At 52.3% G+C, this 15388-nt stretch overlaps 1 protein-coding gene across 1 annotated transcript in view; it reads right to left on the bottom strand.

The window, feature by feature from the left end:
• Positions 1-2214: 2214 nt before the first annotated feature.
• The window catches only part of XPNPEP2 (X-prolyl aminopeptidase 2), a 34555-nt gene continuing 21381 nt past the window's right edge, over positions 2215-15388 (bottom strand). Inside the window, exons 13-21 of the mRNA XM_004713073.2 lie at positions 14608-14685; positions 13571-13642; positions 11317-11377; positions 9389-9458; positions 8763-8867; positions 8329-8388; positions 7727-7803; positions 3586-3675; positions 2215-3067 (exon numbers count right to left, since the gene is read on the bottom strand). Coding sequence (XP_004713130.1) covers positions 2873-3067; positions 3586-3675; positions 7727-7803; positions 8329-8388; positions 8763-8867; positions 9389-9458; positions 11317-11377; positions 13571-13642; positions 14608-14685 — 808 coding nt within the window. The 3' untranslated portion in view covers positions 2215-2872. The remainder of the gene's footprint in view (positions 3068-3585; positions 3676-7726; positions 7804-8328; positions 8389-8762; positions 8868-9388; positions 9459-11316; positions 11378-13570; positions 13643-14607; positions 14686-15388) is intronic.

The following is a 15388-nucleotide window of genomic DNA, read 5'->3' as shown; positions in this document are numbered from 1 at the left end:
ATCCCTTCCTTACCTACCTCCAAAGGGGAGACCAGAGTTGGAGTGGCGCTGAGCAAATGAGAGCGTTCGCATCTCTTGTCTGTGTGGCTTCCTGGCTTACAGAGGGCTGCCATATCCGGGTCCTGTGAGCCTCTCACCACAAGCTCAAGAGGAGGCGGGACAGGGATTTCACAGACGGGTCACTGAAGACCAAAGAGGTCAAGTGACTTTCATAAGGCCACACAGCTGGGACTAGCACCCCAGAATCCTAATTTCTAGGGAAAAGAGCTCTTTTCTATAGTAGTAGGGGGTGGGTGGTGGGGCGGCACCCGTTGATAAGCTCACTCCTCCAGCATAAAAACACAGAAGTGTCTGAGGGGGCATTTATCTATCTTTACTTGCTGCAAGTGTGAGGGAGTTTGGCTGTGTGAGCCCCCTCTCTGCACCATCTACTAGAGTCTGGCTTCACCCAGGTCCCAAAGAAGAGAGGAAGTGGGGATGGCTATGGTCCCAACATGGCAGCTGGAAAGGAGCAGTTAACGTATGGGGAAGAGATGAGGCAGAACTTGAAGGTCTCAAATGGAAAAGCAAACATGCTGGAGGGTGAGTTTCCCGGGGCTGAAAGGCCCCCAGTACCATCTTGTTGCCCATGGTCTACCAGAAACCCAGGACCCAGTGTCAGGCTGCCAAGGTGACGGTGTGGGCTGGGAGGCAGTCTGGTACAGGGCATGCAAATTGGGTCTGAGTTCTAGTTCTGCTTCTTTCCAGACTCAGTTTCCTCATCTATAAAGTTGTTGGTGTTAAGGGCCGTCGGATCAGCTTTGGACTCACGACCGAGTAGAACTGGCTTCTAGGGTTTTCTAGGCGCTACTCTTTACAGAAGGCTCCCTGGTGGTGCCGTGATTAAAGCACCCATCTTCTAATTGAAAGGATGGTTGCGAGACCAAGATGCGGCCGACTGTTCCTGTAAAGATCTACAGCCTTGGAAACCCTCTGCCGAAATCCTACTCTGTCCTATCAGGTTGTCATGAGCTGGAATCAACCGGATGGCACTTCAGGGGTTGGGGAGTATCTTCATGGAAGAAACTATCCAATCCTTGTGCCTTGGAGTCATAGGGTGGCTTTGATCCGCCAACCTTTCAGTTAATAGCCCCTTGTTTCACCTCTACATCACCAGAGCTCTTATCCATAAAATGGCGAGATCTTATCACTTGACAGGAGCTCTGGTTTCCAGAAGCAGACTGCCACAGCTTTCTCCCACCCAGTCCCTGGAGTTAGTGGGTTACATGTTGCATCCAGCTCGCCGCCGGGGAAATGGGGAATGTTCAAGGCAACTTCCCAGAGGTGGTTGTGGACATCAAATGAGCCAATGCGTGTAAAGCTTTGTAGTACGTACAGGGCCTGGTCCACAGGAAACACTCAGTCCCTGCTGGTATTGATGATCACTTGATTATGAGTTGGATTCAATCCGTTGGTGGTGAGATTGGCTTAGAGCAGTCTTTGTGGATGAACAGATGAGAAACAGGCTCTTGGCTGGGGGTTCGGGGGTGGGGCCCTCCCATGCCAGCTGTAGCTCTCAAAGGTCATACCCTCCCCATACTCTCCTGCCTGGGGCTCTGTGAGCGCCCCCTGCTTTGCTCCCCAGAGCAAAGGGCTGACTCTAGCCATGGTGGACCACCTTTCAAGCTTCCCTCGGCGCCCTGCCTCCCTCCCTTTCAGCACTGCCTAGTTGCATGGGGGGAGGCACCACTGCTCTCACGCCCACACATGCACACGCTCCTTCACAGGCGCATTCTCCAGCCCACGTGCGCCTCCCCCCACCCTCCTGTCCCCACCCCCACCTTCCCCACCACAGAAACCACCAGCAACAGCAGTCTCCAATGCCACAGCAGACACAATGCACAACTGAGAGGCAGGCGTGGCTGGCAGGCTGTTTTGAGCATCTAGCAGAATGTGAGCCCAGGTGGCTAACGGCTGCCCCCCCCCCCCCAGCTCATCTCCCCCATCCGGAGAGAGCTGAGAAGGGGATGGGATCCTTCCTGATGCTGAAGAACAAACAGCTGCTCATGGGCCCACCTCGGCGCCACCGTTCAGTTTTTCTGTTGGGGGGGGCCGGGCGGGGAGGCGGAGGGCGGGGGACGGCTGGAGAGGACCAGGCAAGGCGACCTCAAGGATGTAGTGGCTATGTCGGGGGAAAATGAAAGACACACACACACAAACCAAAACCACCAATGCTTTGCCGTGGAAGCCATTCTGACTCAGGCTGACGCCATGTTGTTACACAGGACAACTGCTCCATGGGGTGTTCTTGGTTGTCGTCTTTACAGGAGCAGGTTGCCAGGCCTTTCTTCCACAGTGCTGCTGCTGAGTGGATTTGAACTGGCAGCTTTTAGGCTGAGAGTCACGCCGGCCAGGGAAGTCCAGCTGTTCCTGTCTATGGTAGGGCCAAAACCTACAGACAACAACACCCCTAGACTCCCCTGGCGCCGGGCACTAGGACCAGGTGGGCCAGGGCCAGCTGTGGCTTCAAGGATATGGAAAGACCACAAGTCAGGACCAGTGTGGGTACATCCAGCAAGGGCTCTCCTAGGGCCCTGAGCCGCTGCGGGGACGGGGGGAGAGACCCTGCCCAAATGGTCTGGGTGTTGGGGGGTGGGCAGCAGTAGCAGCCTCTGCCAGGTGGGGTCGACTGGACTTATGGGAAGGAAGGGACTTCCTTGGCTCCGTGGTTGAGAGCTGAGCATGTGCGTGGTCCTGGAGAAGGAAGCTGAGAGCAAGAGTCACCAGGCAATGGGCTGATGGTGGGGTCTTGGGTGGTGCTTGGGGTGCGGGGTGAAGAGAGCTGAGCCCCACATCTAGGTGGAGGAGGGGTCAGCAGGGGTGGCTGGAGCTTCTAGATGCTCCAGCTGAGCATGGCAAGAGTAGAGGCTGCTAGCGCGGTGGCCAGGGGGGCAGTGCGTGGGGCCCTGGAGTCCAGAGGCTCTGTGTGCCGCTGAAGCCACTCCCACTCCTCCAGCAGCTGGTGCCGGCGCAGCTCCGGGCCCACTTTCTCACGAATGGTCCTGTAGTAGCCATTCAGGTACTGGAGCTGCAAAGGGTGGGAGGGGCTGAGCTTCCAAGAAGGGAGCTCAGGGCACCATCCAGTCCCCTGCTGCCTGCCTTGGTCCAGTTCCCTATAGGTCCCCAGTCATTGTCAACCATAGGCATTCTCCGGACATTCCAAACGCAGGCCCCACCATGGCGATGCATGTCGCAATGGCTCTCTTGGGGGCGGGAGGAGGGCTAGATTTCAGGCCCAGGACTGAGAGTTCGTAGGGCAAGTATTCCTGTCCTCATTTTACAGGACAGGGGACTGAGATCCAGCGAGAAAGGCCTGGTAGTGGCAGAGTCCCAAGACCGGCGACCCCGGCTAAGACTCCTCAGCAGTTGGGCCCACTGGGCTGGCTGGAGAGTTCTAGAAACTCTAGGGTCTCTGGTGAGTTGGATGCAATGCCCTGTGTATGTCTACAGGCGCCACAAGTCTGGGCCCTCCTAGGGAAGGGGAGGGGTGGAAGGCCCTAAGGTGGGGGTGGGGGTGTGTGAATTCACCAAGGAGAAAGCACTCACCTGCTCCGGGGATAACAGGCTGACATCGATGAGGTTCCGGTCATAGGGTACCAAGGACACCGTTTCAAAGGTCAAGTAGGTTCCTGGGTACTGAGACCCCACAGGGAACGGGAGTTGGGGGAGTGGAAAGTGAGAGAGAAGGAGGAGTGAGGCTGCTGGGAAGGAGGGAGGAACCTACCTACTTCTTGTCAATCTTGAAGACTTAACCTCTTAGTCTGCCACTTAGCAATCCCCCCAGCATTAGCACTCCCCACCGGAATCCTGAAAACTTGACTTCACTCAGTTGTTTTCAAAGCAACTGGGGGTGGGGTTCCGGGGGGCTGGTCCATGGGCAGATTCTTAGACAAGGTCTGGGAACCTATGTTGACATCATTGGAAGAGAAGTGTTGGTGGCTGTTTTATATCTGTTTTATTTGCAGTCCCTGGGTGGTGCAAGCAGTTAGCTTGCTCTGGTGCTTAAATAGAAGGTTCGAGGTTCAAGACCACCCAGAAGTGATTCAAAAGAAAGGCCTGGTATCCTACAAAATCAGCCACTGACAACCCAATGGAATGTAGTTCGTCTCTGGCACACACAGGGTTGCCTTGAGTTGGAATGGTTTTATTTTATTTCCATCTACCTACTTACCTACCTAAGGAGCCTGGTGGGATAGTGGATTAAGCATTGGACTGCTAACTGCAAGTTTGGCAGCTCAAACTCACCAGCCGCTCCATGGGATAAAACTTTATAGCTTTATAAACCCACGGGAACACTTCTACTCTGCCCTACAGGGAGCCAGAATCAATTTGATGGCAGTGGATTTTTCAACTGATCTGTTTATCTACCTATCTATCTATCTATCTATCTATCTATCTATCTATCTATCTATCTAGCCTGTGTTTAAAGAAGAAAGTTTTCCATCTCCTAGAGAACTCTTGCATGTACATGCTCAGAAATCTCCAACAATACAGGAAGATGCACAAGGAAAATGGAAAGTCTCCTCCCTGCCTGGGTTTCCTTCCTGACAAACATTTTAGGGCACAGATAACATATATATCTATATATATTTGAAAATTTGCACAGAGTAGATTATACCAACTACATTTCCTGCACCGCTCCCTCCCCACCCCACTTAAATAAACTTAAGAGAAGGCTCCATCTCCCTCGTAGCCAAAGCAGATCTCCTGCATTGTTTCTGAGATTCCAGAGGATGCGGCTGTAACTTCATGTCTTTAACCAGTGATGGATATTTAGGCTGTTGCTGGGCTTTAAGTATTACCATCAATGCTACAAGCAATATCAGTGTACAGGCCTCCTGGTGAACTTTGGAGATGATAGCCAGTAGGTTAAGATCTGGCAGATGGACTACAGAGACAAAATATGCAGGCTTTTTTCATAGGTATTTTGACAGGTAGTGTCAAACTGCCATCCAGAAAGGCGGCACTCATTTATATTCTCCCCAAGAGGGCATGTGAAAGTTGAACATTGACTAAGGAAGACTGAAGAAGAATCAATGCCTTTCAATTATAGTGTTCGCAGAGAGTATTGAAAGTACTGCCAGAAGGACAAACAAATCTGCCTTGGAAGAAGTACAGCCAGAATGCTCCTTAGAAGCAAGGGTGTTGAGACTCTGTCTCACATACTTCAGTCTCTGGAAAAGGACATCCTGCTTGGTAGAGTGGAGGGGCAGAGAAAAAGAGGAAGGCCCCCAACGAGATGGATTGACACAGTGGGTGCAACAATGGGCTCAGGTATAACAACGATTGGGAGGATGGCGAAGGACTGGGCAGTTTTTTATTCTGTTATATATACGATTGCTATGAATTGGAATGCAGCAGTACATTGACAGGGAGCTGCCAGAAGTTCAGGCTGGATTCAGAAGAGGATGTGGAACAAAGGTTGTCATGACTGATGTCAGATGGATCTTGGCCCAAAGCAGAGCATAAAAGAAAGATGTTTACTTGTGGTTCGCTGACCATAATCAACTATGGATCACCTTGAGAAGAATGGGAATTCCGGAACACTACATTGTGCTCATGCAGAACTTCTACGTGGATCAAGAGGCCGTTCGTTGGGCAAACAAAATAAGGGCATACTGCATGGTTTAAAATCCAGAAAGGTGTGTGTCACGATTATATCCCAAGTGATACTTGGTGATCTCTTGTTGACTTGTAGCTCTTTATTCAAGAATTAAGGTGAGAGCATTTCATTTTAATGGACTCTTCACATTGACCTCTCAGTGAATTGTTTCTTCATGTACGCTGCCTAGCTCCTCCCCCCCCCCACCCCCATTTTTGTCTTCTTGATTTATTAAAGCTCACGGTCAAGGCAAGGGAATTGAACCTTTCTCTGTCACAGGTACAGCATTTGGCAGGGATCTTTCCACATGTGTATGGTGGTTCTTGTTTTGAGTTTTTCATACAGAAAATTCCTCTTTAATATTTCCCTTTCTGGCTTCTAAGTCTTAGATAATAAATGAATTAATAGAAATTTTCTTCTACACCTTTGAGGGTTTCATTGTTTACCTTTAGATGTTTGACACATCTGGAAGTTTACTTTGGTATGAAAGTGAGGCTATTCTACTTAATCCCTGCCCCCCTCAATGATTAGCCAGTTGTCATCTCCCCACTTATTTACTGACCAGTCCTTCACTAGTGTGTTGAGATGTCAGCTTTATTATAAACCATGTTTCTAGTTAGTTTACAGAAATCAGAGGTTCTATTTCTAGATTGACTATTAGGTTCCACTGTAATTTCTATTTCATCTTCAGTACTATGCTGCTTTAGTTATAACCGTTTCATTATGTGTATTCATATCTGACAAGGCTACTTTCCTCTTTTTATTTCTATTTCTCAGAATTTTTCTAGCAGCCTAGGCATTTTGGCATGCTTATTATTATGATTATTTTACAAATAAACTTTCATGTCATTTTATGAAGTTACAAACATGTTCAACTAGCACTGAAATTGAGGTGGCCTTGAATGTACAGATTAAGTTACAGACAAATGACACTTTTGCCATATTGAAGCTTCCTTCTCAAAGAACACCATTTACTTAAATCTTTTTTAGGTCTCACAGTAGAGATTTCCTCCAAGGAAGTCCTCTTAAGTTTATATCTGGGTATTTCATCATGCTGCTTGCTATTGCACCAAATCTTTGTTTCTTTTCTTTCCTTTTTCCCCAAACCATTTTATTAGGAGTTAATCCAGACATCATACCATTCCACAGTTAAATCATATCAAGCAGCTTTATACAATTCTTACCTGTCAGTTTCAAAGCACTTTCTTCCATCTTGAACTCCTGGATATCAACTCCCCCACCGTACCCCACGGCAACCCTATTCTAGTTGTTGTCTAACACGCTCCCTTGCTGATTATTATGTACACCGAAAACCAGCGATTGAGGACAAGCCAAGCCCAAGCCCACTGCCATCAAATCGATTCCAACTCACAGTGACCCTATTTTTTCATAGAGAAAGTTCTTCTTTAATCTTTCCCTTTCTGGCTTTTGAGTCTTAGATAATAAGTGAATTAATAGTAGTTTTAATAGAAAGCAGAGTAGAACTGCTCCCCAGGGTTTCCTAGACTGCAGATCTTTATAAGAGCAGATAGCCTTATCGTTCTCCCGCGAAGTGGCTAGTGGGTTTGAACTGTTGACATTGTGGTCAGCAGTCTCATGCTGAACCCACAGGGCCCCCAAGGATCTTCATGATCTAGGCCAGGAATCTCCATTCCCTTGGTCCAGAGTGGGGCTTTGGCATTGGCTTAAAAGTAAATACATAAAATAAAGCTCCCCAGATGATTCTAATGTACAAAGAGATTTCAAGAAATTGATTTTGTGAATTCCTACAGAGCTAAGAAAACCGCCTGCCATCCAGTTGATTCTGACTCAGAGTGACCCTATAGGAGAGGGTAGAACTACTTCAAAGGACTTTGGGGCCTGTACTCCTTTCTGGGAGCAGAAAACCTCGTCTTTATCCCCCAGAACTTGGTGGGTTTGAGCCTACAACTTTTCGGTTCGCAGCCCACTGTGTAACCAGCAGGGCTACAGAGCTAAGGAAGATTCCCAAGAAATACATGCTCACACAGGAAATGGCCTTCCTATGACCCTTCCCACACCCCTCCCATGGAGCTCCCAGATGGCACCACTTCAGTGGCACCTTACCTTGGTCTTTGCTTCTACCACGAGGACCACATCTTCGAGACGGATCCCAAACTCCCCGTCCTGATAGTAACCAGGTTCTGGGAGACACAGAGATTCTGGTAGCTTTAACTAGAAGGACGCCCCAACTCCAGGCTTCCTGTTCCTATTGGTGAACTGCTGGAGAGCCCAGCTGCCTGGCGACCCCTGGCTGCTGACTCTGGCAGACCTTCCAGTTGGCAGATGCTCAGTGGCTCAACAGTCATACCGTGCTGGGTCTCAGCTCTCCCACAGGAACACCCTTGACTCAACCTCCCTCTCCTTGAGCCCCAAGGGGGAAGACCCAAGAATCTATTGGGACCCTAGAGATTGGGGGCTTCAGAGTTGGAAGGTATAGGCAGGAACCGACTCCCAAGGGCAAAAAGCGGGTATGGGCTGAAGGGGCTTGGGCTAGAAGTGGGGTGGTGGTGGACTATATTGGACTGGGAGGAGCGGTGGAAGTGAGAAGGTGAGAAGTGACAGTCATGGGCCTGGTGTGTGCCCTGAACGCTGTCCCACCCAAAACTACAGTCTTGAGCCAGCCCAGGTCTGGGATGAGGAGGGTGTGGAGAGTCCCAGAGCCTTACCGATGGAAGTGAACATGCCCTTGGCCATGGCAATGTTGTTGGACTGGAATCCCACTGGCCCTGCGAGGGGAGATGGAGGAATGGTGTCGGCTCTCCTGCACGTGCCAGCTTGGAGGAAGAGCAGGTCGCTGGGGCTCCTTGGACAGCTGTAACACCCCTTTCCCCATCATGTTATCATCGCCCTGGGGCCGGCTCCAACCAGGCTGGCTCTGGCTCTGAGCTCTCGGGGCTCAGTCAGCTACTGGGCTTTGGCTGGGCACGCCTCTCTCTGGCACCCTCCTGGATGCCAAGAAGGCAAGAGGCATGGCAGACTCACTCACCCTGTGAGCGCCTCTTGGGGGCTTGGTCATTCTCATACTTGTGAAATGCTTTCCCTCCTTCCCAGCAGGGCAGCCCCCAGGAGTGACCCCAGTGGGTGAGTAGGAGACACCTACACTCGTGCACACACAGGAAGTTGCCGATGCCATGGCCGGTTCCATGGCCATAATTGAGTCCCACATCCCACAAGGCTCTGCGGGCAAATGCCTCCATCACTCGCCCTGGAAAAGAGACAGTACCCAGTTACTCTGCTGGGTTACCTTCCCGGGATGGTGGCTGGAGAGAGGAGCCTGAGGGAGGCAGGTAAGTGGGCAGTGGCATTTAGTGGGGCTGGGGAGGAGTAAACCCATGCGCTGCCCACACTGGCTCTTCTATTTGTGCTCCCCACTAGACCTGCCCCCCCCTCCCCAATTTTTTGCATTTCGTATCTTGTACCCATTCCCTAGACTTCTGACTTAATTATATTTTCTCCCCATCTGTCAAGACTTAGCACTGCCCTTGACACCTACTTCCTCTCAGCATCCTCCCATGACTGCTTGCGCCTCCTACCACTGAGCTACTTCATGAGCTAGGAGGCAGGAGACCTGAGTTCAAGGGCTGGCTCTGCCAAGCTAACCCTCGGTGTGACCTAGAGCAAGTCACTTTCTCTCTCTGTGCTGGAGGGCCGGCCTCCTCTGCATAAGGGGTGGGAATCCCACTACAGTCGGTGGGGTGGGGGTCCCATCTGCTTTCCCAAACCCACCTGAGGTGGCATCAGGAAAGATGAGTCTGGACAGGTCAATGTTTCCCATCAGTACTCGGGTGTATGCTTCCTGGTAGGGAGAGAAAGAGGTCATGTGGCAGGCAAGAGTCGAAGCACTGTTACCTGTCTGTGTGGGCAAAGGGGAGTGGGGAAGTGCTCCCACGTGGTCAGCCAGGTCCTGGGAAATGCCAAAGGTGACTGATGGGGACCTTCCCAAAGTGGGGGGTGCTAGGGGTGGTTTACAAGGGTGGTTCTAATTCACGTAGGAGAGTCATGTAGGGCCTTGGGAGTCAGACTTGTTCAATCACCAGCTTGGAGACTCAGGGTAGCTAGTTTTAACCTCTCTGTGCCTCTGTTTCCTCACTGGAAGTGGGATGGTCCTGGGGCCCAGTTCAAGGGGTCGTTGGTGGGATCTGGTAGAGTAAGGCATGCTGGGTGCCTCAGCCAGAGCTGGACCAGCACCCTGATGAAGGTGACTGTCCTTTCGTTTTCGGAAGGCCTGGCCCTTGGTCTGGGGTGGGCCAGTCCTCCTCCATTGGGCTGTTGTCTGTGGAAAGGGGAAGGAGCAAGGCCGACATTGGACAGCCGGCTCTTCCTGGTCACTCCCTGGGGCCATGTGGAGAAGGGGCGGTAGGCAGTGGGCTCAGACTGAGCTTGGAGCTCCTTGAGGCCTGAATAACATTGGGGTTTCTTTGTTTCCAGAACAATGTTTGGCCCACAGACAATCTCTGCTCGCTGGATGCATAGACATAGTCCCTGCCTCCTCACCAAAAATCAACCAACACAAACCCACAGCCATCAAGTGGCACGTGGACTCTGACTCATGGCATCCCCATGAGTGACAAACCAGAACCGTCCCATGGGTCATTTGAGGACTAAGGCACGCCTAACCTAGGCCAGGGCATTTCCAGTCGCCGCATATGCATGTGAAAGTTGGACATAGAATAAGAACTACCGAAGAACGGATGTAGTGCAATTACGGCGCTGGCGAAGGATATTCCAAGTGCCACGGACTGCCAAAAGAACAAGCAGATCTGTCTTGGAAGAAGTACAACCAGGGTGCTGCTGAGAGGCAAGGATGGCATGACTTCACCTCACATCCTTTGGCCATGTTGTCAGGAGAGACCAGTCCCTGGAGAAGGACACCCTGCTTGGTAAAGTCGTGGGGCAGTGACAAAGAGGCAGGCCCGGGATGAGAAGAGGGGACACACTGGCTGCAACAATGGGTTCAGTTACAGGAATAATTGTGAAGGTGGTACAGGGCCAGGGGCTTTTTCCGCTCTGTTGTACAGAGTTGCTACAAGCCGGAAATGACTTGCTCGGCACCTAACAACAGCAGCAACCTAAGGTTTTCTTGGCTCTAGTCTTTAAGGAAGCGGACCACCGAGCTGCTTTGTAAGCTGGGTAGGCTCACAAACCTCCAACCTTTCCGTTTGTGCCACCCAGGGACCTGCCCACCCGTCCCCAGAGGCTCCCTGTGGCATCCCAACAATGTCCAGCCTCTGTCCCAGGCTGACCAGCCTTCACTGAGGCCTGCAGATCTCTAGCCCTTCCCACCCATGAGCCTTTGCTGCTATCGTTTCTCCTGCCCCCTCCTCCCTGCTGGGCCGCTGTGTTCTCCCTGAGCACCCAGCAGAGGGCCGGGCACACAGACAACACTAAACACAGATGTGGGCACGGATTTCTTGAAGTCGGGCCGAGGTGCTGTCAGTGACCCGAATGGTCTTGGGGAAAGCACCAGAAGGGCTGGAGTTTCTGGCACTTGAGGTCACATGTGAGTCAGAATGGGCTCAATGGCAACTCAGCACCACACACAGACACACACCAACTATAGCAACTCTGGGCATCCGTTTTCGCCTGTGTATGACGAAAGGGCTTTGGCCCCCGGGGGTGAGGTGAGTGGGGGAAGTCAGGAGTGCAAGGCTCACCTTTTGGAAAGCGGAGGGGGTGCCCCAGTGGACCGTTCTGGTGATATCCGTGGTTCCGTCCCTGTGGAGAAGGAATGTCATCATGTGCAGCTCTAAGGAATACTTGGGGGTATGGAACCAGCTGCAGGGCCGGGTCAGGGCTTGGATGGGAGCCTGTCTGACAGTCGGATTCCTTCCATACCTACCCACCCACAGGCCCACCGTCTTAGCTGTTTGCTCAACCCAGGTGTCCTATGATCAGGCTGATTCTTAAAGCAAGGCTTCTCGGCACAGCTTCCCGGGGACGGAGGATAGACTTGTCCCCTTTGGGCAGAGGGGGAGCAGGCCCAGGAGCAGACAAGATCCTAACACTTCCCCTCATTTGGATGGTCATTTACTACTTAGAGAGCAAGTTCGCAGCCCACCCAGGGGAGTGCAGCAAATGGGGCCTTGTGAATCCCATTTCATATATGTATATTTTTTATTGGGGGCTTGGCCAGACACTGTGAGCAGAAGCCAAAAGGTGTGACTCTTCAGCACCACAGTGGCTGGTGGAAGGGCGAGGGAGAGATGGCCCCAGGGCCCTGGGTCCTCCCAGGGAGCAGGTCACAGGACAGGGCGTGGGGCCTTCATGAGAAGGAGAGAAGAGGAAGTGAGGTGACCATTTCCCTGGCCTCACCCTGCTCTGTGCACGCCCCAGATCCAGCAACGCCCCCACAAGTTCACTTCCCCTTTGTATATTGGCCTGATCCATCCCACAGGGCCAAAGCGGTGGCAACGAAAGCTGCTCTGTGGAGCTCTACGTCCAGCCAAGCGTCCTGTCACCCATTGCCTTCACGGTGTCCGCGTGCCTTATAGTGGCCTTGGAGTCCATGCCAACTCTTGGCCACCTCTGGGGTGTCAGAGTAGGACTGTAACCCACTGGGTTTTCCAGGGACGCCTTTTCAGAAGTGGACCCTGAACCAACCTCACGAGGCCTTTCTTCTGAAGACATGTTAACCACTCAGGGATTCATTCCACAGAGTAAAACTCCTCAAACCAAACCCATTGCTACTTGAATTGATTCTGCCTTGTAGTGACCCTATACGATAGAGAAGAACTATCTCATGGGGTTTCTGAGGCTGTAAATGATTACCAAAGCCAACTGCCTCATCTTCCTCCCATTGCATGGCCGGTGGGTTTGAATCACTGTCCTCATAGTTAACAGCCCAATCTTGAACCCAAGGCACCTCCCACTGCCTCGGAGCAGATTTGGACTCCTACGGCCCTAGACAGGGTTCATGAGGCTGGAAATCTTTATGGGAGCAGACAGCCTCAACTTCCTCCAGCAGAAGGGCTGGTGGATTTGAACCATCCACCTTGCTGTTAGCAGCCCAGCGCTTACCGGATAGTGCCACCAGGCTGGGAAGCTGTCCTAAGCTACTGCTAAGTGCCTCATTACTTCAGTGACTCCCATTCCTCTCACCCCAAGCTTCCTATGGACCACTTGCTTCTCAGACAATAAGGGACAATCTTTCAGATCAGCACAGCTCCTGTGTGAATGAATGGTTGCTCACACATTTGTAAGGCATGATGTTAGTGTGGGCACGTACAAGTATTTAGGTTGTTCACTGACAAAGGCAAGCCAGCTAAGGTGGGGGGAGGGGATCGCCATTCATCTCATGGTTATATACTAATCTCCAGGGGGGAGCCAGGGATTATGGAGTCCTGGTGTGGGGAGAGAGCCCTCCTCCGTAACCCTGCCCTTAGACACGCACATCCTCAAAGAGTACATACACATATCTGCTCACCAAACCAACACCAAACTCAATGCCATCAGGTGGATGCCCACTCCTGGCGGCTCTACAGAACAGGGTAGAATTGCCCCTGTGGGTTTCTGAGACTGCAGCTCTTTGTAGGAGTTTCCTCTCTCTGAGTGGCTGGCGGTTTTGAACTGCTAACCTTGCAGATTGCATCCCAACTTGTAACCACTATGCCACCAGAGCCCCCAAACCAACCCCACTGCCATCAAGTGGATTCCAACTCCTGGGGCTTGAATCACTCCCCTTTGGGGCAGCACCCAAGCACTTAACCCTGGGTGTCACCCCAAGCCTATGCGGGGAAGGCTGTTCAGAGCCCATTCCATCCCGCCCTTGCCTTACTCAGTGAAGGCCCCTGTGACTTGGGTAGGGAGAGCTTGAGCAAGTTCTTGGGCTTTCTTGGCCCCGCCAGGCAGGCTTGGCACCCAGGATGTCCGAGCTGCGATAGCTGGGCTGGGGGCGGGGGAAGCACGTACCAGTATTGTCCCCCAGAATCCACCAAGTACATCTCATCCGAGGATAGCTTGCGGTGCACCTCCTTGGTGGGGCTGGAGAGGAGAGAGAAGGCTGAGGTAGGAAGAGCCTTCACCTGCCCCTGGCCTGGGTGGGGCAGGGGCCTTGAGTGAGTGCAGAGGAGACCCCCGCCCTTTAGGTCTTCTTGGGAAGTCAGTGTCTCCCAGAGGGCTCTGGGAGGGTACCCAGCTTCTACTGCTAACGTCCTCAGTTCATGTCCATTGCTGAGCACTTTACAGAGTAAGGCCTCGGTTCCTGGAGCGGGGAGTGAGAGGGATGTGCCCGGAATGCCTGAGTCAGGAAAGCCCATAGAGCCCACCAGGGCTGACATTTCCTATGAGACATAAGGAGAGAGAGGCCTACAGAGCCAACAGGACATGGGTCACACCCTGAGAGAGGACAGTGATGGAGTGGGGACCTGGTCGCAAGTCCTAGAGGCTCAGACCAGTTCTTTTTCTAGAACTTCCTGTTGGCTCCTTCTGAGAGCTGGGGGGCCTTGGGGGTGAGGCCAGGGAGGCTGGGTGGAAAAGTAGCTAGCCCACCGCTCCATACTGAGGGGAAAGGACTGGGGCAGACAGAGCAGTGGAGAGAATTCTGGGCCCTGCATAGCCATCCCTGACCTCTCCCTGCCGTATCCAGGTATCTGATCAGCAGCTTGCACCTGCAGGTGTTGGTTTTCTATGATGGTCCCTGCTGAGTGAACAAGCCTTTCCCAACGGATGATCGGGATCTCAGCTAACAGGATGCTGAAGGAAACTGTCGCAGTCCATCCCCACCTCCCTTCTAGATCCCTCAGCTCCGAGGGCACACAGACTTCCAAATTCTTGGCGGGGCAGACGGCTCAGATCTTTTTATTTCAAAGAGACTTTCCACCCCAGGCTGGGGGCCCCTAGCCCCCACAGTATGAAAGGTTTCAAGCCAGAAGAGGCCCAAGAGCATTCCCTTCCCTGATCAGGAGCCCCTCTACCACACCGAAGGACACATCTTTCCCCTGAAGTACCTGTAGTGGGCCAGCGCAGCATTCAGGCCACTAGCCGAGATGGTTTCAAAGCTGGGTCCTGAAGAGAACTCTTCGTTTCTGGAAGGCCCAAGGCAGGAGTAAGGAAAAGTCAGTGTGGGCCCCAGGGTGCTGTTTGGGCCCCGGGTTTCTAACCAGGGTACAGGAAGTCCACAGCTGCCTCCACCAGGCTGACTCCCTTCACCTCCATTTTACCAAGGCCCCCGTATCTCACAGTCAGTGACTGAGTAAGCAAGAGTGAAGAACTGAGAACACCCTGAGCCTGGAGTAGCTCCCTGCACCTCAAGCCTGCAGATTTCCCGCGGCCTGGGCAAGTAGGTCCTCTCTCCAACTTCATATTGCTGTTCTGAGGCAGGATGGGCCCTGGCAAACCCCGAGCCCGCTTTCCTACAAAGAGCGATCTCATGTCTAAAAGTCGTCACTAGGGGGTGCTGTTGGGTTGTAGCCCTGCAAGTGGTCCCACTTTGAGGGGCTGGGACTGGAATTGACTAAACAGCAGTGGATTGGGGTTTGGAGAAACGAGATCCAACACCCCCGGCCAGTTCCCCCACCACCCAAGAACTTGTCGCTCTTTGTTCTGAAACCCAAACCAATCTGACTCGTGGTGACCCAATAGGGCAGGGCAGAACCGCCCCTGTGAGTTTCCAAGACTCTTAACTCTTTATGGGAGCAAAGAGCCTCATTTTTCCTCTGAGGACAATGGCTGGTGGTTTCAAACTGTTGATCTCTTGGGGTAGGGTGCGTGTGTGTGTGTGTGTGTGTG

Source organism: Echinops telfairi, unplaced genomic scaffold, assembly GCF_000313985.2.
Source record: "Echinops telfairi isolate 266 unplaced genomic scaffold, ASM31398v2 ScPeMD7_6080;HRSCAF=6971, whole genome shotgun sequence".
In the NCBI taxonomy this organism is placed as follows: Eukaryota; Metazoa; Chordata; class Mammalia; order Afrosoricida; family Tenrecidae; genus Echinops; species Echinops telfairi.
This window is presented reverse-complemented; position numbering and strand designations above follow the sequence as displayed.